Genomic DNA, 24406 nt, shown 5'->3' with positions numbered 1-24406 from the left:
TGGACTCTAGAGCCTTAGTGTAATATTTTCCCTCAGGAATTCCCCAAAGTTTTTACATTATTTTTGCTTTAGAATATAATGAGAGCAACTGCTGATCTTATTGAGTTCTTAATTTGTGCCAACCTTTGTAATCTCTTTTTGGGTATCTCCTCGTTTATTTTCATAAGAAGCCTAAGAAGTTGATTTCTTTCTGCATTTTACAGATATATTGTTGGTAAACATATATTTGCTAGGGAGGCTGGACTTGCGGGAAAAATGTCCCTTTCTCCAGGAGTATGCAGGACAGCAGTTGGTCCTGTCTCCACAGCACAGTAGTCAAGGAAGGAGGAGCTACAGCCCTTTGGACAGGCTGAAGAAAGATTTTTTATCAATAATATGACAACCTAACTTAATAGTTACGGGAATTTGAAATAATTTGTTGTTGTTCAATTGCTAAGTTGTGTCTGACTCTTCTTGACGCCATGGACTGTAGCCTGCCACACCCCTCTGTCCTCCACTGTCTCCTGGAGTTTGCTCAAATTCCTGCCCATTGACTTGGTGATGCTATCTATTTGAAATAATAGTGACTACGTATTACATACTCAGGCTGTTAAATTATAAATTCAAGAGAAAAAAGTCTGTCCTCAGATTGAAGACAAATCCCAAACCAGTTGTCTGCTAGCAATAGCTCCTACCTGGTTCATCTTGCCTAGGCCAGCATCTGACCCATCTCTTTTTAGGCCTTGGCACAAGATCGACCTTGACAGAGCATCTCTGTCCACCAGCATCGGCACGGTTGAGAGTCTATGACCCCCTTGTCCACACTGGTGATTTTTTATTTCTTTAAGGTTTACTATTGTATCATAAAGATACCCTGCCACAGTTTTTGTTATTTTTCCTGTTTTTGAATTGACAAAGATACTTGGTACCATAGGCTAAGATATGGAGTATACTTTTATAATAAATGCTAATGGGAAAGAATGTGTTGAAGCACTATGTATTATTTTATATTAATAACTTTAGGTGTAACATTAATAGTCCATAACATAGAATTGTGCCTGAGAATTTCTTCTTTGAATGGGAAAGCATTCTACCTCTAATATAGAGGTATTAGAAAGATAGTCCATTATGATGAATTGTCCTGACTGCTAGCATTAAAAAAGTATTCACTAAGCAATTTCCTTGTTAGATTGCATCAATTTGATAGGAGGAAGAGAATTGTATAGTATATTTTAGGAATTTAAGAGACTAGTGATAAAATACTTACAAAAGAAAGTAGTTTTTAAAAATAAGGTTGGCAGCCTTATAATTCTTGTTATAGTAGTTAAATTCATGAAAGGTCTCTCCCTCCTTTATTCTTAAGCCTTGAGATCTTGAAATATTCATGTTACATATTTTTAAAAAATTTTGAAACTTCCCCTCAGTTTATTCCAGTGCATTAGAAAATGCTGTTACTTTCATAACGGTGGGCTTTCTACTTTAGAGGCTGCCAATGAAAAATAGGCTTTCTTCGGTAGGTGACATCTTGAGAAGGTAGAATCGTGTATCGCTGTGACTTAGTGTTTATCTCACTGTTAGATGAGTGGAGCAAGGCGGCCCCACTCATGTTTTCTTCCGTGAGACGTGCTGTGTTGCCCTTTGCAGACTGTGCCAGTCTGATGAAGAAGTGTGTGCAGTGTCGGGCGGTGGTTGAGCGAAGGGTGCCCTTCATCCTGTGCTGTGGGGGGAAGAGCGCCGAGGACGCCGCCGATGAGATCTGTGAGTGGGTTTGCTTCCTTTGTTGGGACTTTCATAGACACGCCTTCTCATAGTGTATTGTACTGTCTGCTTGTAAAACAGAAGGTATATGACTTGACTCTACAAGGAACAGGTATATTATAGGAAACCTGAAATTGTATTTTTCTAACTTGTAATATTTTGGAGCTTTAAGCATTAGTCTTTTAAGGAAATATCCTTGTGTGTTTTATAAAAGTATTGTGTTCTTAAAGATACTTTGGCTATTTTTAAGATGAAGTTTATTGTGTCTCAGGGCAGGAGGACATCGTATTATAAACTGTTTTTTCAGTTTACACATGTATTAACCTTAGTCCTTTATGTAATAGGTTTACCTAGTGTGTTTAATTGTTTTATGAAATAGTCTTTATTTGTGACAGAGTAACTATAGATAAACGGAAGTGTAACCCAGTGAACAGTGGAAAGATGAGAAGTAAGTTATTTACCTTCAATGTTTCTGTACAGTTGACCCTTGAACATCACAGATTTGCACTGTGAATCTTATTTTTGGCCACATCACGTGGCTTGCGAAATCTCAGTTCCCCAACCAGGGATTGAACCCAGGCCACAGCAGTTGAAAGCCTGGAATCCTAACCACCAGGCCACCAGGGAACTCCCAAAATGTGGATATTTTTTAGTAGTAAATACTGTGGGACTATATGGTTCGTGTGTGGTTGGTCGAGTTCAGTAATGTGAAGAAACCGTGGATTTGGAGGGCCACTCTAAGTTATTTGTTGGTTAACCCTTGTGTTGTTCAAGGGTCACCTGTAGTACAGCGGTATAAAAATAGTTTTCATCTCTGCACAAGACGTAAACTGGTCTCTTTGATTTCTTTGTTCTGTGTAGGATGAGGAATAACATTAGCGTAGCCACTTTGTTTTTATCACCAATAAAGCAGGGTAAAAATCCTGGGGACAGATTAACCAGAGTATGAGTCCAAGTATCTGGAGAAGACGAAAAGTGAGGTGGTAAATTTCCCTCCATTTAGTGGGTATCATGGACCTTTTTTCACGGAGTTCCTCATCTCAGATCAGTAGCAACAGGAGAGCCTTGGAAAACCTGGAAGTCTCTTTGTAGTGTGGATTATTGTCCCACTGAGTTAAACATAATTAGAAATTAATGTGTAAACCTATTCCTTTTTGAAGATTATAAATGAAGAAGTTTAACATGAATTCACTGCTGTAGCTGTTGTTCACGTGGGAAAAAAGTTTTTTAAGAGCATTCGAATAACAGTATCATGTTTTTAATAAATAAAAGTAATAATTTTGAAATTAAAAAAATCAGTTTTGCTTCACAACAGTCATAACATTAAGATTCTTTGTGTGTGCTTTAGCCAGTGGGAATATTCCGGTGCTGCAGAAGGACAAGGATAATACCAACGTCAATGCGGACGTGCAAAAGCTGCAGCAGCAGCTACAGGACATCAAAGAACAGGTAATGGCGCTTCTCCACGGTGAAGAGCGACTCCCAAGAGCACCAGTGCCTCTTTTTCTAAAAAAGTACTAGCGTTGTCTATAGCAAGCGTGGTTCACGTTAGTGTATCCCTTGTAGTATTTGAATATTTGCAATCAGCAAGATCTGATTACAAGATTTCATCAAGTACTTGACAAAATAGGAAACGCACCACACCCAACATGAAAAAACACTCCATCACACTTCTGCCTGTCAGATTGAGGAGGCAAGTGTTAGAAACTGTCAGTATCTAGTGTTCAGACAAAGTACATAGCAGCCGCAACTCACACCGTGCTGATGGGGATATTAAGTAGTAAAAACACTTTGGGAAAGTTTGGCATCATTGGAGAAGGCAGTGGCAACCCACTCCAGTACTCTTGCCTGGAGAATCCCAGGGATGGGGGAGCCTGGTAGACTCAGTCAGACACGACTGAAGTGACTTAGCAGCAGCAGCATAAAACTAAATAGGATTTTGTTTGGGGATGAAAACTTGGAAAAAATAATCACACAGATAGTGTTTAAAATCAAAGGATGGTGGTGGTTTTTGGCTGGGACATGGGGGCAGTTTGACGAGTAGTGATGGTTCCGTTTTATGACCTGTTGTTTACTTACATTTGATTGGTTTGTGAGCTTTTATTAAACTATACATTATGACCTGTGCACATTTCTCTATAGATGTACTTCAATGAAAAGTAGAAAAGGACACACATACACACCACACGCACACACACACCACCCCCCCATACACACACACACCACACACAAACACACACACACACACACACACCCCACCCCCATACACGCCCTACACACACACACACACACACACACACACACCCCACACACACATTCACCACACATACACCACACACACACACCACACATATACCACACACCACACACACACACACACACACCACACACACCACACACACACACACACACCACCCCCATACACGCCCTCCATAAAAAAGGCAAGGGAAAGATAAATGTTAAATTCAGAAAAGTGGTTATCAGTGAGGAGTGGGAAGGGCATATTCATGCCTAAGCTGAGTGGTGGTTATTTGTTTCTTTATTATATGTACCAACAGAAGTGCTCTTTCATATCTGCTTAATATTTAATAAAAGCAGCATTAAAATGAAGAATTACCTAAAACTTATAGGTTCTGGTTAAAAAAAAAAAGTCTTTTTTCCCTCTTATCTTACCATTTGACTCAGCAGTTAAATCTGATTTAATTCAAAGGGTTGAACACAATGGGTATTCTTTAGTTGGCAGTCACATCAGTGTTGCCATACAGTTGTTAAGAGTTCCACTCTTGTCTTTTCTATCTGAAGTTTTTTCTTTTTTAAATAATCTTTATGGCCATATTTCATCACTAAAGTATTTAAATAGTTAAAACTCATTTTTGGGGGAATGTTGAGGTTTCTTACCCCTTCAAGGTTACCAAGAGAAAGCATCTGAATAAGTCTCTTCTTAAATTTTAAATCTCCAATCTCTCTCTTACCCCAATGTCTCTTTAAAAAACAAAAATTTATTTTATATGCTATTAAGGTTATATCAATCCAAAGTAACTTACCCTCAATTGCACAGATGTGTTTACTTTTGGAAATAAGAGTTATTAATTAACTACATAAACCTCTGGGAAGTTTAATGAAAAAGAAACTATTTTAGTTTTAAAAAGCTGCTTTGGCTTTTTAAAATAAAAACTGATTTTTCTCTCCCTTTTCTTCTCAAAACTTCAAAGATAAATGTGAAAATTTACCTTGGAAGAATGGAGCCAGCAAGTGATACTGTAGTTCTTTTTTTCTATTGTTTTCTTCACGATGATTTCTGATATTGTCAGAGTTGGTAATTACATTTTCCTATAGATTTTAGGCCTGATTTATTAATCTGTACATTTTTATTTAATTATTTCATTTCTGTGTTATTTGGGAAAGGTATAATTCAGAATGAAATATTAAGATATATTATGTTTTTATAAACGTGAAATGTGTTTTGTGAGTGTATGTGTGGTTTTTTCTAGAAAATTTCATAGAAGTATACTCCTGAATTCTTCTAAGTTGATGAAGTTACATTTAGCAATAGCTAAGGTTAATTGTTTTTAACCAGAGGGTCTGTATTGAAGGCAGCGCAGTGCAGCTTCATCTCTAAAAGCAAGAGCTCTGCGGCCACATACACCCGAGCTCACATTCTGGCTCATCTGTAGCCTCACTAAGGCTAATACCTTTAGCCTCACTAAACCTCAGTTTCCTCTTTTGAAATGAGAGTGATATATGCCTTGGGCCTGGATCGCATCTAGCATAGTGCTTGGTGTGTGTGTGTATGTTCTTAGCAGTATCCTCCACTGCTTCCTGCAATACTTTGTGTTATTTTCATACAAGAACAACCTAGTACCTAGAGGTGGAGAATCTGGTCAGACTGAAGGGGCTATTTTCATCCTTTTCCTATTAGATTTTGACATTTGCATTTTTAATTTTATGTACTATTTATTTTATATAGTGCCTTTTATACTGACCTGACAGTACAACCAGTATTTCTATTTTTATAAGGATGCTATCTTAAAGATTCAAAAATTTAAAAATGTCCAGCAGCCAAAGATTATTTGACTACAACAACAACCAAATTAATGATGTTACAGAGTTGTCAGATTACACTTTCAAACTAGAAAGTAGCTCAGCATTTATTACTTTGTTTATTATCTCACATTGCAGACAATGTGCCCTGTGTGTTTGGATCGTCTGAAGAACATGATCTTCCTTTGTGGCCATGGGACGTGCCAGCTATGTGGAGACCGGATGAGTGAATGTCCCATCTGTCGAAAGGCTATCGAACGGAGGATTCTTTTGTATTAACTAAGAAACCCCCTGTGTTCTGTTAGCTAAAATATTTTGGCCATGAGATCTTAGTGAGCTTTTTAAGCTAGTTGAAGGTTCTAATGAATTAATTTTTAATTTCATAGTTTCTTTACTAGAGTGTAATTAGGCTCTAAACATACCAGAACAACTATAACAAAAAAACTCTACAAAACAGTGTTTGAAGCTGTGTATTTTGTTTTTTGTTTTCCTTTCAATTGAAACATCAAATCCGTGCAATTCATATTTAATTTGCCTTCTGCATCTAAGGGAGAAACTCCTTTAAGGATCTCCTCTTATTTTTTGTTTTCATTGCATTTTATCTCATAGTTTATAAACATTGTTAGACCTCAAAAGATACACTTCCTTATGGTCAGCGGTCTTTCAATTTATCATGATTTTTACAGTGAGTTGACACAGGTACCCAGAGAGGTACATCATATGAAAGGTGCAAATCAAACCATTATGTTTCATATGTTAAATGATAAAATTATAGTACAGGTTCTGCATGGTTAAAGGAATACTAAAGAGAGGATTCTCCTCATAAGGTAACATAAAGTTATCCAAATGATTGTCTATGTTCTCAGAGAATGGAAATACAAAATGAGAGAACAGTGACTTTGCATCTAGCTTATTTTCTGGATTCAGAGGAAAATTGTTTCATTTGTTTCAAAATGACTGAGACATGAAAAGTAAAAATAAGCAATCACAGTGGGGAAGTGAAGGCAGGGCAGGTGGGGGCATCCGGTGCCTATTAACTGTTATAATTGCCCTTCTTACATTAATTTATACACTGTTTTGTTCAGCCAGCTTATAAAAAAATGACTCTGAAAAATGGGCCACAGTTTCCCCTGTGGTTACTTATTCAGGCTTGATCTGACCAGTGAAATGGTATTACCCTGTTTGGGCCCCCGGGGTTCAGTTTAACTTTTCCGATGTGTGGAGTAGCAGTAATCCAGGAAGGGAAAAGCACTGTCCTCAGTAAGGCAATGGTCCTTTCTCCTCTGCCTCAGTTCTGCCAGTGTCACTGTTTCTATCTTCCTCAGAGGCCTCGCTTCCATTATCTTTCAGATAGTAGAGCTGACTATAAAGAAAACAGTCTCTCATCATACCTAACAATGGGGATATTATTTAACCTGTCGGCAATATCCAAGACCTTGTAAATAACCGATGATAGACACTTAATTTAGAAAGAATGATTAGGACATTTACAGAAATATGTCTGATTATCTGTGTTTTTGTGTTGTTTTACTCTGGAGCATCTAATTATTTTTTTCTCTTTCAACATCTGGAATGAATATACACATAAGTGTTTTGGGGTTCATTGCTGCTAGATTATACAAATATCAGCTGTTTACAGTAGTATCTACTATATGTGTATAAGTTTACTCCTAAGGATAAGTATCTTTTTTATGGGTTTTTTCCCCTTTGACTCTGGTTCTTCTTTCAGTTCTCCTGCTGCAACAATTAAATTTGAAAGTACAAGGTCTCTAGCCCTCATAATATCATGTTTCTGGCTCATTAATGGCTGCTGCCTCTGCAAGTCCTGGTGAGAGCAATGGTGCACTTTGCTGCCTTTCTAGTCTTGGTAATTCCATATCTGTGTTTAGTGGAGTGACTTACCATTTAGAACAGTAAAAATTTTTATAAATTTGAAAATTTATATTGACTCTATTCAGTTACCTAATAACAGGCTACTGAGGCTGTTGTTGAAGCCATATTTTGAAGTTATAAAAAGATAGCACATCTGTCCAGTGATGTTCGCTTAAAGAGACAGACTATTTTCTTTCAGATCTGTAAACAGTGTAAGTCAGGGGTTTTCTTCTCTTCCATACCGCGTGCTGCCCATCTCTTTTCCACAAGGTCAATTGTAAGGAGGGAGCGCCTGGCTGACTCGTGCATAGCTTGACCAACCAGAGAATTGTATAGTCCGGAGCTTTACTTCACTTAAATTCTTGTTACAGATCTTCTGAGCTACAGTGCGTAAGCTTACATCCCTAAAAGGCAGTTTCAACTTCCAGACTAGCTTATTTCCTCCATATTAAAAATATAATAACCTGTAAACTATTATAAAAGTCATAAAGTCACTGTAACTGTAGTGTTGTACACTTGTGGATTTTCTCCATTTGTACCACTTTGAAATTTGTCTAGTGAAAAGAAAATGTTTTTTCATTCATGTTTTTAAGCACCTGAAAAATAATTTTAAATTTATTTTTGATTTGTGAGAGAGAATAAGTTTAAGAACTTCATTATTTAAGTGACTTTCCTCTAATTCTATGAAACTGCTACCTCTTATCATACGTCTCAGCAGCGCTCCCCGTTAGGACGTGTCCTTGTCATGATCATCTTTTTATCTTGTGCCTCGAAGGAGTTTTTGCTTTTCCAAGAATCGTTGGGGGGGGGGGGGTGGGAAACCACCAAAACTGACATGCATTCACTCAAAAATGTATTTATTGGGCTTCAGGAGCAAGAAACACAACAGTGAAAAAATAGTCAGCTTCTAAGCACATACAGAATTTATCATGCAGCCGTTGCATATTTGAAGTATTCTTTTCAAAAAGAAGGGATCTAAAGATACTGATAACATTTCTTCCTAATGTTTTGGAAGAACTGTCATTAGGGTTCCCTCTCTGTACCCTCTCACCTCTACCATATTTTTCTTTTATCCTAATATTGTCAGCTTTGTGACCCAAAACATACATACAACTTAACCAGATGGTGCTATTCTAATAGTTTTCTTTCCCATAATTTAACCTTCTTACTGTTTATACCATAAACATATTTCATTTTGTTGGGAGCAAGGAAGTTTTTCAAGAGAAGATCATTTTGTTGTATTAGTATTGGAATATTATATTACACAAGTGTTTTTGTTTAGCTGGCCAAATTATGCTTGGTTATTTGTAAATTTAAACATTGCAGATTGACCATCTAGCTACTGAGGCATAAAATTAATTGATAATGTTGAAAATAACTTTCTTAAATTTATGTTTTTGATGGCTTTAGCCTGTAAGAACATTTAGCATATTGCAATGCATGCTGCTTAAGATTTGTCCAAATCAAATTTCAAAGCTTGCTAGGTCATTTTTACGTGGCAGAAATAGACGGTCTTGTGTTGTAGTGTTATGTGTTGTCCAGTGCTGTTTTTTGTTTATTGTGAATTTTGGACCCTTTTGGACTAAGAATTATTTAAACTTATGAACTTGGAGAATTGGTGATGAAATTGGATAGAGGGGATGATAGGGATTGCAGCAAGTAAAAAAAGGAAAAGTCAGTTTTTGAGTTTAGAGAAAAATGGGGATCATGTAGATTTTATCAAAGCGGTAACTATAGAAGTATATATGTATATAGAAGAGTTGAAACTATGCCCATTAAGCAGCAGTCCTCTTCTCCCTCCTCCAGTGGAATAGAATTTTGATTAAATATAAATGGAGAAACACCTGAATATCTTAAGAGTTTGTATTTGCAAGACCTACAGTGATGGTGAATAATCAAGTTCGGGGAAGACAGAATTTCTCTTCTCCCTCCCAGTCATCATCAGTCGTAATTGAGGGGGTTTTAAATATCTGTTAATTAGAAGGGTTTATTTCATTTTGAGTCAGAGGGGAGAAACACACTTTAAACATTGTAATTAGGTTAGCTTTGAATTTATACTAAATTGAGAAGGTATTAGAGCTTCATAAATTTTGTGTGCCATGTTGTTGAAAATGTCAGTTTTCTTTAAGTCTACTTGTAACTGTTTTCAAGATTTTTTTTCTCTCAAAAAGGCATCTTAATTTTATTTGCTTGAGTATTATAATAGGAATGCTTACTGATATTACTTGATGAATCATGTATAGCCTTGGAACTTTTACATATATGTAAAACTATAACAGTATTAATTAACAGTTGTACTTCTTTAAAACACTAAAATTGAGGAAAAGCTATTTAATGCTGTCTCATGTATACATTGCTTTGCTACAGCAAGGGGGAAATTTTTTTAGATTGAGCCTCAATTTGCTGGTAAGTGGTTGGTGGTGAAACTAGAGTATAAAAATATGAACTAGATAGTAGAACTGGTGAATTAAAATTGTAAGTTGCTACATTGGCATTTTCTACCTCCTTTTCTGTCAGAGTATTTTCCAGCATTTATTCATATTTGTGACTAAGGAGGAGATGGAAACCTGAGGTTAAAATTGAGATTTTTATTTTGTTGAGGAAGCAAAGGTGACTTGCCACATCAATTTGGTGCCTAAATCCGTAACTAACTACAAGTTACAATTAATATGAAATGTGTAAGAGAGATAATATTGCTGAATATATTACTTTTCTTGTGCAGTCTATTTAGTTTTGTTTCATAAACATGACTTCTTCCCTCCAAAAAGCAAAATGGTCTTGTAATTTTCTATAGAATAAACAAATGTGCCATTTTGTCTGAAATCAATAATTTCAGGAAGTCATTGAAAGTTCTGACTCAGGGCTTTTTAACAGTTTAAGCAATTGTTAGTTATATTTTGGAAAATCCATCTACATAATTCTTCAGTGCCTTGAAAGAATTATTAACTTGGCAACACTACTAAAATTTTATAGAAGGTGGTCTTTGGTGTGCGTTTATCATCATACACACGTTGATAAGTTGTATTTCTTAGTCATGTAATAGCGATACTGCTTGTGTGCTGGGTTTGGGTAATTCTTTAAAGGAAGTTTTTTTAGATTTGCACTTGATCATTTTTTTTAATGGGTTATTTATGGCCATGACACAGTTACCAGGAAAGTACTTCTATGTTAAGTCATTATGCCAAGTCATGTTATCAGTAGCACCTGGGAAGAGGAGCTAGAGTTCATACCTTTTGCTATTTTAGCAAAAAAGGAGAATCTATTTGGAAAACAGACTGTCTTCCCCTCAAATGAAAAGAAGACCTTTTGTTTAAATGATTCGGTTAAAAAAACTTTTTTTTAAAGAAAATCATGAATTGAGTATCACTCTTTAACGCTGGTCTTACTTAGACTGAATTCACAAAATGTTCTGTTCAGTACGCTTGTGTCATCCTAGATACGTTACATTTAGTGATAGAAGGCAGTTTAATTGACTCATAGCAGTGTTCTGCTTTGTATTTTTTCCAGTGTTTTTTAGCTTTCATTTGATTAAAGTCTTGTTTGTGAATATAGTTTTTGTATGGCAAATGATTCTCATTTATTAGCTTTCTCTTAAAAAATGCTTAGCGAGAGCTAAGCTTTTAAAAATAAATGCAAACATTTACCATTAATAAAGCATATGATATAATATCATTATATAATGCTTTTCGCTGATCTTTTGAAACTATTCCTTAAAGATGTATACATGAATTTTGATTTCTTTATGTAATTTGAAAACAAATCTCAATACATCAATCTTTTTATTGGGAAGGAAATTATCATGTCTTTGAGAAACAAGGAAATACATCTCCAACTCTATACAAGACAAGGTGCCCACGTCTAGAAGGCTCTCATTGCAATTGTTTACATTTAAGGTACCTCTCTATCAATGGGGCCAAAGGTTTTCTTATTTTAACACCTCACATTCTCAGGATTAAGAGATATTGTAAAAGTAGTCTAAAGGATAAACTTGAAAGAAAATAAATCGACTCGTCATGAAAGACTCAACTTCTTCTATAAAAAGTGTATTACACTTCACAACTCCAATGTAGATTTCATTTTGAAGAGGTACACATTTTAAAACAATGATTTACTTGACTTTGTTAGCATTTTGTGACTAAATCAGTAATAGAAGGGTTTTGTGGGTTATTTTATTTTTCAAGTTAATAGAAGTACTTATTTGTGAAGTTACTGGGAGGTTGTCTAATTTAGTTCAAAAATTAAGTATGTATATAACTCAGATGTTTAAGAGCAAAACCATCTAAAACAAAAACCTTTTAAAATTGTTTATTTGAAAAACATATGTATTTCACCTTTAAAATTGTGAATTAATTTTTTTGGATAACCTCTAATTAACTATATTTGGGGGTTTATTTCTATTGCTGTATAATTAGACATTTCATGGCAATATTTTTTTATTAAATTGAAACTGTATAGGTTTTTAAAATAAACCCATTTTAGAAAATCTGATTTCTGCTTTTTATCATTGATAGGTATTTGTTCTTCACAGAAATTAAAATTGTTAGTCTTACAGTGTAGCATTTCCCAGACTGACTAATAATGAAAACTTTTAAATGATACATTGCAGGGCAGTGATAGGAGTTTAAAAGATAAAACAAGTGCATGGATTAAAGTAGAACACCAAAAATGATTCTCCCATAAATTAATTGCTAAGGAATGACCATCTGGCTAATAGTTTTTTCTCCTTATAGCAAAACTAGTTGAGAGATTTATTTTTATCTTAAGGATAAAAAGATGATAAACATTATATGAAAAGATAAGACAAGACCTGGAACAGTGACCACCAGTCCCAGAGTTGATGCTATGTCCCTGTAGCTGCTGAGCAGTGCCGCCTTTGCGCTGATGTTATAATCAAATACCATGTACTTATGCTCAAAATGCCCCTTCATGTTAGGTTCTCACTCTTAGATATGGCAACTCTTTGAAAGGCAGATTTTCAATCAGTATAAATATTATTTCTCATACATTTAAGACTGTTGACCTTCCTTTTATTTCCACAGAACAACAAGTAATGTCTTGAGTGAAATATTGATGTACAGTTTGGGGAAAGCCTTTATAGGTGAAGTTAACCCTGATTTAATACAAAAATAGACAATTGAATCAGAGTGTCTTTGGCTGCTGACCATGGCCAAACCACACTGAAGAAAGACTGAAGTTCACAACGATTATATGCCCTTAGTATGAATGTAATAGTGCAGGAGTATTGTGTTAGTTTCCTATTGCTCTGTGGCAAATTACCATGACTGTTTTGGCTTAACACAGTAGGAGTCTGGGAGGTCAGAAGTCTGACTTGAGTTTCCCTGGGCTCAAATCAACCTGTTGTCAGTGCTTTCTGGTTGCTCTTAGGGAAGTTCCATGTCCTTGCTCTTTCTAGTTTCTGGAGGCAGCCCACTTTCCTTGGCCCCTGTTTGTCTTCAAAACCATCAATGGCCAGCTGAGTCTCACTTTGCATCATGCTGACAATCAATGCCTCTTCTGCTTCCTGAAATTTTCCACTTTTAAGGATCCTTGGGACTTCCCTGGTGGCCCAGTGGTTAAGATCCTACAAGCCATGCCGCATGGCCAAAAAAAGAAAAAAAAAAATCCATTTTTTTTTTGCCCATGGCAAAAGAATGAACGGGCAAATGAATTGATGAGAACTTTGAGTAAACTAGGAACAGAAAAGAACATCCTCAACTTGATAAAGAACATCTACAAAAAACCTACAGCTGACATTACTCTGAGACTTAGAAACTAGGTGCTCTTTCCCCATAAGGTTGAGAAGGAGGCAAAGAGGTCCCCTCCTAAGGTCCTAGCTAATGCAATAAGAAAAGGAAGTAAAAACTATGCAGATTGGAAAGAAAGAAAACTGTCTGTAGATGACATAATTGTCTATTTGCAAGTTTCTAAAGAATTGACAGGAAAACTCTTGGAATTAATAAGCAATTATAGCAAGGTTGCAAGATAAGAAGTTAATGTACAAAAGTTAACTGCTTTTCTATATACCAACAATGAAAAGTTGAGATTCGAAATTTAAAATAATATCATCTATATTTGTTTAGTTGCTAAGTCCTGTGCAACTCTTTTGACCCCATAGACTGTAGCCCACCAGGCTCCTCTGTCCATGGGATTTCCCAGGCAAGAATACTGGAGTGGGTTGCCATTTCCTTCTCCAGGGGATCTTCCCAACTCAGGGATTGAACCCACGTCTCCTACATTTCTTTACCACTGAGCTATCAGGGAAGCCCACCACTTACATTAGCACCAAAAAAAAAAAAAATGTGTATAAATATAACAAAACACGTGAAAGATCTATGTGAGGAAAACTATAAAACTCTTGATAAAAGAAATTTTTGAAAATCTAAGTAAATGGAGAGAGAGTCCATGACTATAGATAGAATCAGTATTGTTAAGATGTCAGTTCTTCCCAACCTCATCTATAGATTCAGTGCAGTCCCAAACAGAATCCCAGTGAGTTATTTTATAGACATCACCAAACCAATACTATAGTTTATATGGGAAGACAAAAGACTTAGAATAGCTAGAAAAATATTAAAAATGAACAAAGTCATAGGACAAACTATCTGCCTAAAGACTTACTATAAAGCTAAAATAAGACATTGTAGATAACTGTATGTCAGTTTTTTAAGATGTCATCAAGACTGTGATATTGGCAAAAGATTGGGCAAGTGGATTGATTAAACAGAGAGCCCACCAATAGACCCACACAAATATAGTCAACAGATCTTTGATAATGGCAGTGAAAAGGAGAAAGGGTAGTCTTTTTAAGAAATGGTACAGAAACAACTGGCTCAGCAGTAGAGAATCCTGCCACTGCAGGAGTCAGCAGGTTTGATCCCTAGGTTAGGAAGATCCCCTGGAGAAGGAAATGGCAATCCACTCCAATATTCTTGCCTGGGATATCTCGAAAAGAGCCAGACACGACTTAGTAACTAGAACAAACCAAAAAAAAAAAAAAAAAAAAAAACAAAACCTCAGCAACAATTGGGCATATACATGGAAAAAAAAACACCTAGATTCAGACCTTACACCTTTCTCAAAGATTAACTTAAAATGCATCATAGGGCTAAATATGAAATGCCAAATACAAAACTTCTGGAAGGTAACAGGAGAAAATCCAGGTGACCTTGAGTTTAGTGTGTTATGTATTTTATTCTACTTCATTTCATTCCATCCCTTTTTGTTTTATTTTTTTTGCTGCATGCTTGCAGGAATTCCTCTACCAGGAGTTGAACCTGGGCCATGGGAGTGAAAGTGCCCAGTCCTAACCATTAGACCTGTAGGGAACTCCCTAGTTATAAGTTTTTAGATACCACACTAAAAGCATGACACATGAAGGAAACGATTGTTAAATTGGTCTTCCTTAAAATTAAAAACGTACGCTTTGCAAAAGACATTTTTGAAAAAATGAAAAGTAAGCCACAGGTTGGAAAAAAATACCTGCAAAACACATAAAGGGGCTTGTATACAGAATGTTAAAAGACCCCTAGAACTTGAGCATAACAAAGCAACCCAATTAAAAAAATGAGCAAAGATTTGAACTGAAAGCTCAGTAAGGAATATATTACATATGGCAAACAAGCATAAATGTTTCGCCTTTTGAGAAACTGCCAAGACACAAAAGGCCACATACTGTATGAGTCCATTTAAATGAAATGCCCAGAATACAGACATTATTCTATACAGACAATAGACTTCGGTGACTGCCAGTGACTTGGGAGAGGGGTGAAGGGGGACTGACTTCTGTAATGGGGCTTCTTATAGGGGAGATGAAAATGTTCTGGATTGAGTTGCACAGTTACCTAAAAACTACTGAACTTTAATAATTTGAAGTGAATTTTATAATATGTGAATTGTATTTCTATTTTAGAAAAGAATATTAGTGATCTCCATAAGTAATCGTGTAGAGATCCCATTTGCTGAGGCTCTTCTCCAGGAAACGGACGGTTTGGCTTGAGAGTCTAAGTATCATCTTAGCCTCTCCAACCCGGTAACCAGGATTTGTTCAGCTCCTCCCATTCCCAGCCATCAGATGGCTGCTCTCCCCCTGAAGTTATAGTGCAGCCAGACTTTGCCTTGACACAGTATATTTACTCAGAAGACCTGTTTAAAGAAAGGCAGGGACTAATTATTTCTGGTATAATTGATTGATTGCATGAGTAAACTTGGGAGATAACGAAGGACAGGGAAGCCTGGCATGCTGCAGCTCATAGGGTAGCAGAGTTGGACACAACTGAGAGACCGAAGAACAAACTGATTAGTGAGTTGTTTCTTTGCATCTTCCAAAGATGACCTGTTCTTTTTTTTTTAAAACAATATTTTAATTTCATGGATTTAAACACTGTATATGCTTTATTAATAGTATATTGCAGTTATACCGTACTCATTGGCGCTCACACTGTCCCATCTCTGGTCAGTGGAAAGTTACTCAAACTGACTCCTGAGTTCTATTGACTCAAATGTGTTCCTCGTTGGGAGTCTTCTTGCTTTCTGAAATGACAAAGTTTCCAGTCTCATCCTGTATATTCTCTGCACAGACGTGGAATAGAACATTTCTCCAAGGACTCCTGACTCTGTTTAGTGATAAGTGATATCTAGAGGCCATAATTTGGGCGCTAGAGGTGTCAGTGCTTTGGGGTTGGTCATTGCTTCTTGGCCTTTTCAGTGGAAAGAGCTAGGAACATTTTTAAGAGAAATGCTATGAGTTGAAACGGAAGAATCTTGGATCTCAAATTCAGGACCACTGGCTGTTTATTTAGCCTTATTGATTTTATGTCTAGTTCTCTTTTCAACCAGTTAATAAATGTATTTGCTTTATTGCACAGCCACAGTGTTATCACCAACAGTATAATTTCTGAAAACAGTTAAAATATTTTTGCAGGTTTTTTTTTTTTTTTAAACACTATAGTAAATCCCACTGGGGCTGTTTTAGTGAAATGACTGTTTTGAAGACCCCGGAGTAGCTCTCTCTATATCATTACGCTATCAACTCACTTTCAGATATTAGGAATTGCCTTCATCATTAATTTTTTAAATTTCATTTTAAGTTACGTGAAATGTGTACATTTTTTCAAAGTCAATTCCACAAAGCAAGATATAGTCCATGAAGTCTAGCTTCCTTTCCTATCCCTTCCATCCTCCATTCTCCTATAAATAATATTATGGTTTATTTTCCCTCCACTGTTTTTATTTTAATACTACAAAATACACATATATATTGGTTCCCTCTTGTTTTTAAAAACACAAATATGCATACTCTGCGTGTGGTCTCTGCCCAACCTCTCACATTTTAGTAAAAATGACTTAATATCTTATTATATAGAATGACTTTTTAAAGAGTTGCTCCATAGAGAATGGATACATGTTGACATATGGATGAGTCTCTTTGCTATTCACATGAAACCATGACAACATTGTTAATCGGCTATACCCCAATACAAGATAAAAAGATCAAAAAAAGAAAAATTGCTCTGCAGAGGGAAACAGGAAAAGGAAAAGTAGAAGTTGCCTGTCATTCCAGAGCTGAGAGAGGGTGGCCTACAGAGTCTGCTTCTGGGCTGCCTGGCTCAGTGAGTGGGAGGTCAGAGTGGCCTGGAAAGTGGTGGGCTTTATTCTGGGGCTCTGGCCAAGTGATCCTAAGCCAGGCAGGTTGGTTTCCCGCTCCCCAGACTCTGGTTTAATCCAGCATCTTATCCTCCAGCCTCATCTCCCCTCCCCCCAGGAAGAAGGGCAGGGTGAGGAGTCATCGCCCAGCCCCTGGAGCCTTCTTCGGGGGAAGAGCAGGCCAGCTGATGTCCTGCACCGTGCCCCCCCTCTCACCCCACACCCTCCCACTGCCAGGGGAGTCTCCTTTCAGTTTCAGCAAAGAGCATTTACTTCTGAGTGGGACCTCAGGCATTTCCTATGGGAAGATAAACGCAGACACACACCAGAGCCCAGGACAGTCCTCCTGGCCCTGCTGGGGAGGCAGGGGGTGGGGGGCGGCTGGTCTCTCTGTGCCCCCTGCTCTAGAATTCTGCTCGCACCAGGGAAACCAGGCTTCCTGGACAAGAGGTGTTTTCTTTCTGTGTGTATTGTCAGAGGCTCTGTCAGACCTGGTCCCAACTGAGGAAATTGTTCATTGAAAAGAAACTTCTAGATTTTTTTTTTCCTTCTCTTTTTAAAAGATGTTCTATACAGGAGTGTGAAGTGACTGTTCAGTGAACATAAAGATGATGAATAAATATGACATCGTTAAGTTTAATGATAGCAGCCTAAATCTCATTAAGCACCTACCATGCACATCAAATTCACTGAGTTTCATTTTACCTGTGAGGATGGTGGGACTCAGAGACATGAAACATATTGCTCACAGTCTTTGATTTAGTCAGTAGCTGTGCTAGGATCCAAAATTGGATTTCTTTTTCTTATCTGCCCCCTACCCTTCCCTCCATCGTTGTGGTTTTTTTTTTTTTTTTTAAACCAAAAGCATCACAAGTTGACATCACACATCTCCCGCCTTTGATGAGAGCCCTGATGTGTGTGTGGGGAAAAAAGTTGATATGAGAAATAACAGAATTTCAAGATGAATGGAAAGAACCTGGGCAGTTAGAGTTAGTAACATACCTCACCTTTCTGCCCCTTGATTTTTTCCCCTGAAGGACGGTAGAAAAAGAAGTTCCCCAAACTGGGATCTCTCTGGGTGCACCCATGGTGAAAGACAGGGAAGCCTAGCTTGCTGCCCTCCATGGGGTCGCGAAGAGTCAGACACGACTGAGCTACTAAACAAATGAGTGCACCACCTTCTCTCTTCCACAAGGGGTCAGTAAAATCCTCTTAGTGAGCTGAAGACCCGTTGCTGCCATTAACCACTATGGGACTTAGCACTGGGCCAGGAGGATCGTTCTGTTATTGAAGGGACCTCTGACCTTCACTCCTGCAGTATCTTGACAGGAGAGCAGGCTATTTTGACTAGGTGTTAATGAGAACCAAATCTTTGGTTTACCATTTACATGTCTGATGAGTGGAAGAATTTTTCACAGGCCAGCCTAGGGCTGCATTCATTTCAACCCCCTTTTTTTTCTCCTCCACAGTCTGTGTATCTTAGGTACCAAGTGCCCCAGGAATATTAAGATACTCCTTTCAGCCCTGCTTTTCCAATCATACCAGGCAGGGAGAGTGATGGGAAGGGTCCTAGGAGCCATGACCATACCGGGAAGGCTTAGCAGTAACATAAATATACAGAGGGACTTCCCTTGTGGCTCAGCTGGTAAAGATTCCCCTGCAATGCGGGAGACCTGGGTTGGGAAGATCCCCTGGAGGAGGGAATGGCAACCCACTCCAGTATTCTTGCCTGGAGAATCCCATGGACTGAGGCGCCTGGCGGGCTACAAGCCATGGGATCACAAAAGAGTTGCAGACAGGACTTAACGACTAAACCAACCCCCACCCTGGACCCCAGGCGTTCCAGAGGCAATGGGAGCACCACCCTCCCTCATCGGTCCTGCAGCCCAAAGGACTTGGTCGTTTTCTATACATGTTTACCTTTGGTGACAGCCCCTAGCTGACTTGCTCCTGCATCCCTCCCAACAAAGTTGTAACTGGTTCCCTGTATTAAATCTTCCTCTGGAATGCCTGAAGTGCTTTCCATTCTCTTGGCAGACTCTGATTGGAATGAAATGTAATTTTGGGGAGGCTGTGGGTCATTACATCAGGAAGAAAGGTCAGGGGAGACTCCCGCGCACTAAGCATGGCGGAAGTGAGCACGCTGGTGGAGACGTAAGTCTGCGCCGCCATCTTGTGTGGTCCACTCTCCTAGGAGCCGCACTGTGAAAGCTCTGCTCACGCGCTTCTCCTTGGCCTGAAACCTCCACCCCGCACACTTCTCACATCCTGAACCAGAGCCCTGGAGCTTCCCGGGAACTCCCAGGCCCTGAATCTCTCCTCTGTCTGCCCTCCTACAACTTTTAACAAGCAATTCCCGCAGCAACTATTTGTTAAGGATCCATTCCAGGATGGCCTTCGGGTAAACCTTCGTGTACTGCTTACAAAGCATTTTATGTGAGTCCATCTCGGTTGAGCCAGATTATAAACAAATTGGTGACAGGGACGAGGGTTTCTCACGGGCCTATCCCAGTTCTCTGTGCATGTCAGCACTGAATAAATACTCATTTGATTGATGCAGTTCTGTCTCCCCTCTGAGGACCAAACCTTTTGGCAGTTTCCTCCAAGGAGACTGGAGACTCTGGGTGGAGAAGGTGGTGTTATCTCTTGCAGAAATTCTAATGGTATTTCCCCCATCTTTGCTGATGGGCTCTTGCATACTCCTCAGCTCAGAGCAGAGGCAACTGTCCTTCTCTAGTAAACCAGTCAGCAGCTGTGATTCAGGGCACATTTCTGGGAGGGCAAATCCCCTCCCATACCCTATTTTCTTGTTTACTGTTTTTCTCCTGCAACCAGAACAATACATTCTGGGAGGGTATGGCCTCTGCCAATCCTGGACACAACTGTATTCTCAGAGCAGAGCCTGGCACATCACGGTAGGCATTCCTTAAATATGTGCTAAAAGATTGGAGTGAATACCATAACATGAAATTGCTTCATAAATTAAAGGGGATTATCAAAAGTGAGTTTTCACCAGTGCAACAATAGCTAACAATTACGTATGGTTTACTACTGCCAACCACGGTGTTAAGGGTTTAGTATCTATTATTTTCTTGTTTCATTTGCACAGCAGCGTAAGAGAGATCTATTATTATTTATGAGTTTTAGTCAAATAAATTGTTTTCTTAGTAGCATAGGTATTGATAAGAAAGAAGGGAGATAGAGTTACTAGTTGGTTAAACTGTGATAAACCCATACCTGGAGGAACTTGTCATTCTTTTTTTTTTTTTTTGAAAACATGACATTGTGATGTCAAACTTGTGTCTTGTTTTCCCGAAGCAACTCCTCTGAACTCGGCTGGGCTCTGCACGAGGACACAGGGTAAAGTAAATGGGCCCTTCAGAAATATGCTGACCTGTCATTTCACTCACCCTTCTCCCCTCCTAATCTTCTAATAACTTGATTGCTGGGAAAGGGGCCAAATAGGGAAAGCCCTGCTGGCAGGCAGAGAATTTCTGCTCCAAAGGGAACTTTGGGGTCATCGGCCGGCCCCCTTCTTTGGACCCAGGAGGACATTCAGTCGTCAGGAAGACGGTCTCCTGATGGGACAACATTGCTTCTCTTAGCCAAACTCCTTTTCCCAAATCAGAAGATGAACCATACACTTCATCAATATGTCCTGAACTCTGCTAGCTAACGCGATGATTTTAAGGAACAAGGGGCCACCGCTCATTTCCTTTGCTAATTTCTTCCTGCAAAGCTGACCTCAGGTATTTTACTTGGATCCTTTAAAAAATATTTGGGATCCCGTTATTCCCTTGAGTGATACATGGGTATCTGTTCTGATGACAGCAGAATAATAGTATACTCAGTGAAATGAAGTGCTGGGATTTTACCGTATGGTATAGAGTAGGTCGTCCAAAAACCTGGGGGTGGAATCTATCATCACAAATCTGAAATCCCAACCCAGGGTGGAAAATATTTCTGGAGAGAATTGTAGGCAATGGGCAAGACAACTTTGTTCTGAAGATCCGTTTACAAAAGCATTCTACTGGGGGCACAGTACTTGAGGGACTAGCCTACTGTGTTCCCCCTTTGCCTGGCAAAGTAATAGAGCAACTCTATCCTTCTCCTCCATTCAAAAAAAAAAAAAAAAAGTTCTTCCTTATTTGTGAGTTATATAAGAAAGCAAGAAAAGCAGAGTGAAGACAAAGTTCTAATAAAAGTTCATTTTTATTAACTCTAGAAATGTTTTATTTCAAAATATGTGCTTACCATTGCTTTCACTGAATAAATGAAAACAATTATAAAATGTAGCCTATGTCCTTCCAGAATTCTTGCTGATTGTCAGAAACAGGAAAATATCGTAATTTCCCATGAAACGCCAGCATCAGCATAACAGGTTAGTACCATGCGGTGCCACGCCATCGCGCATTTCCCGGGCCCCTCACTAAAATGTTGTTTTAAAAAGACATTCCGACTGCCTCCAGTGCCAAGTGGATGCTGCCTGGATATTCCATGATGGTGATGAACAGCCTTCTAAGTGCATGTACTGAATTTAAGAAACACAACACCACAGCACGTAAAATCACATGCCAGATCTCACACGGCCGCCAAATCACATCCGCCTCTATCTCTCTGGATGATCCTTCCCCAAAATATAGGCCTGGAACCTTGCCCTGAACATCAGCCAACTGGACATGAGCAGGCCCGGGTAGAGAGGGAACTCTAGGTCTGTTCTCCTATAAATCTCAACCAGAGCCAAACCTTGATTGTCCGTGGTTGCGGGCAGAGGGGAAGGGTGCTGTGGGGCCATGAGTAAGCAGAGCCTGCTGATAAACTCAAACCTTATTTTAGGCAATTGGAGAAAAATTAATTTCCAAATTCTCTGGGTTGTTTTTTTTTTTGAATGCACTAATGAAAAGTGTAACAAGTAATGACAATTATACTCAGAGTCTTTTCTTTCTTTTTTTTTTTTTTTTTTTGTATTGGGGTATAGCCATTCATGTGGCTTCCCTGGTGGTTAAGATGGTAAAGAATCTGCCTGCAATGCAGGAGACCCAAGTTCGATCCCTGGGTCAGGAAGATCTGCTGGAGAAGGGAATGGCTACCCGCTTCAGTATTCTTGCCTGGAGAATTCCAGAGGAAACTTGCGGGCTACAGTCCATGGGGTCACAAAGAGTCGGATACAGCTGAGCAGCTGACACTTTCACTTCTCCTAGTGATTAACAGTCTTACAGTTTCAGATGAACAGTGAAGGGACTCAGCCATATGTATACATGTATCCACTCGCTTCCAGCCTCGAGTCTCGGAGTCTTTACATTATAACCATTTTACTTTCTGGGTTAGGCACTGAGGAGAGATAACCTAGCCCAAACGTGCTACCCAGGTGGAGCTGGAACATCAGAGAGGACTCAGGAGTTCCCAGACTGGAAATCAAGTCCCCAGATAATTGAAATTTAACTACGATACTGATTTCTTGTACAATTACCCTGGAGTTAGCTTCTATTGTGTAAAGGGCGCAATCAATCTACAGAGATTAAGTTTTAATCTAGAGGTTCACATTAATATTTAAGTCCCTCAGGTCAAATACTTAATCCTTGAATAAGAAACTGTATATTTAAAAGTCTGTTACAATATACACATAGGCAAGCAAATGCTCTGAACACAGCCCAGCAAATAGCTAAGAGGAGTTACATTTGGGAAGATGGAAGGGACCAGTAGAAAATAGGTATGGGAGTGGGGTGTTTTTTAATTTTGGCTGTGCCATGGGCACATGCGATCTTAGTTCCTGGCAAAGGATCGAACCTTTGACCCTGGCTGTGAAAGTGCAGAGTTTTAACCACTGGACTGTCAGGGAAGTCCCAGGAGTGGGGTGTTTTTTAAAAAAGTTCTTTACTTAAATTTTTTAAATGAGAGTATAAATGAGAGTATAAAATAGCATTATGAAAGTGAGGTGTCTTTTTTTTTCTTCTTTTTGGTTGCACTGGCTTCTTAGTTCCCTGACCAGGGATCAGACCCATGCCTGCTGCAATAGAAGCTTGAAGTCCTAACCCCTGATGACCAGGGAAGTCCCCTAAAGTGAGGTATCTTGAGTCAAAGCTTCTAGAGGGCAGAGATGGGTCCTGCAGCCCCATATCTGTAGTACATCAGTATTTTTGTGCTGACCCAGCCTGAAAGCCCTCTCGACAGGTTTCTTTTTGAAGCTGTATTTGTCTCACTGGGGTAATTTTATTTGCTGAGAACTGAAATTTGCAGTATCCTTTGTGAATTGACATTCATGTGGTCCTTGTATTATGACAGTGCTTTAAAATTACTTGCTGTTTCAGTACCCTTGAGACAAAGTTGCCACCTGCTCTCTTTTTAAACAGGTAAAGAACTAAAACAAAAGATGAAAAGTATCTTTGCAAGGTCTTATGACAGTAAAGAGTTAGCAAAGGCTAGGAATTGTTTTTGCTTTCAGGTTCTTTGTGATATGTTGCTTTTCCAAAAGTCTTTTGTGTGTGTTAGTCACTCAGTCATGTCCGACTCTTTGCAACCCCATGGACTGTAACCAGCCAGGCTCCTCTGTCCGTGGAATTCTCCAGGCAAGAATACTGGAGCGGGTTGCCATTCCCTTCTCCAGCGGATCTTCCCGACACAGGGATCGACCCCAGGTCTCCTGTATTGCAGGCGGATTCTTTACTGTCTTCCCTTTACCAGGGAAGCCCTTTCCAAAAGTCCTTAGTGTTGTAAACTCTGATGGGATCTGGGTAAGTCTTCACTTTCCTAAATGTTCCATAATCTAAAGTGAAACCTCTTTACTAGTCAGGACTGGGGACAGAGACATGAAGAATCGGGTTCTTCTTCTAGGGCCTTCACAGAAAGATTCCCTGTGTTTTCCTCTGGGTTCCTCACTGGAGACTGACTCAGGGGCCCCAATGTCACGACCCCAAGGGTGGTGTTAGGGTCGTGGGTAAGCATTTGCGGTTACATGTTGTGTGGACACAGTGCCAAATGTGGAAACGACTTCCACTGTGGGGAATATTAGAGAGAACCTGTTGAATATTTTAGGGGCAAATTGACATGGCTCATTTCTTGTCAATGTGGACTTTGCTTCCTCTGTCTCCTGCCCAGCTCAAATCTGGAATTTATG

The 24406-nt window shown here is 38.8% G+C and overlaps 1 protein-coding gene across 1 annotated transcript in view; it reads left to right on the top strand.

The window, feature by feature from the left end:
* MIB1 (MIB E3 ubiquitin protein ligase 1) overlaps positions 1-11325 on the top strand; it is a 97152-nt gene extending 85827 nt beyond the window's left edge. The window contains exons 19-21 of the mRNA XM_043889471.1: positions 1624-1737; positions 3086-3186; positions 5917-11325. Of these exons, the coding sequence (XP_043745406.1) occupies positions 1624-1737; positions 3086-3186; positions 5917-6057 (356 nt within the window). The 3' untranslated portion in view covers positions 6058-11325. The remainder of the gene's footprint in view (positions 1-1623; positions 1738-3085; positions 3187-5916) is intronic.
* Positions 11326-24406: the final 13081 nt, after the last annotated feature.

The sequence above is a fragment of the Cervus elaphus genome, chromosome 27, assembly GCF_910594005.1.
Source record: "Cervus elaphus chromosome 27, mCerEla1.1, whole genome shotgun sequence".
NCBI classification, from domain to species: domain Eukaryota; kingdom Metazoa; phylum Chordata; class Mammalia; order Artiodactyla; family Cervidae; genus Cervus; species Cervus elaphus.
Note: the sequence above shows the minus strand (reverse complement) of the source record. Positions and strands in the feature narration are given on the sequence as shown.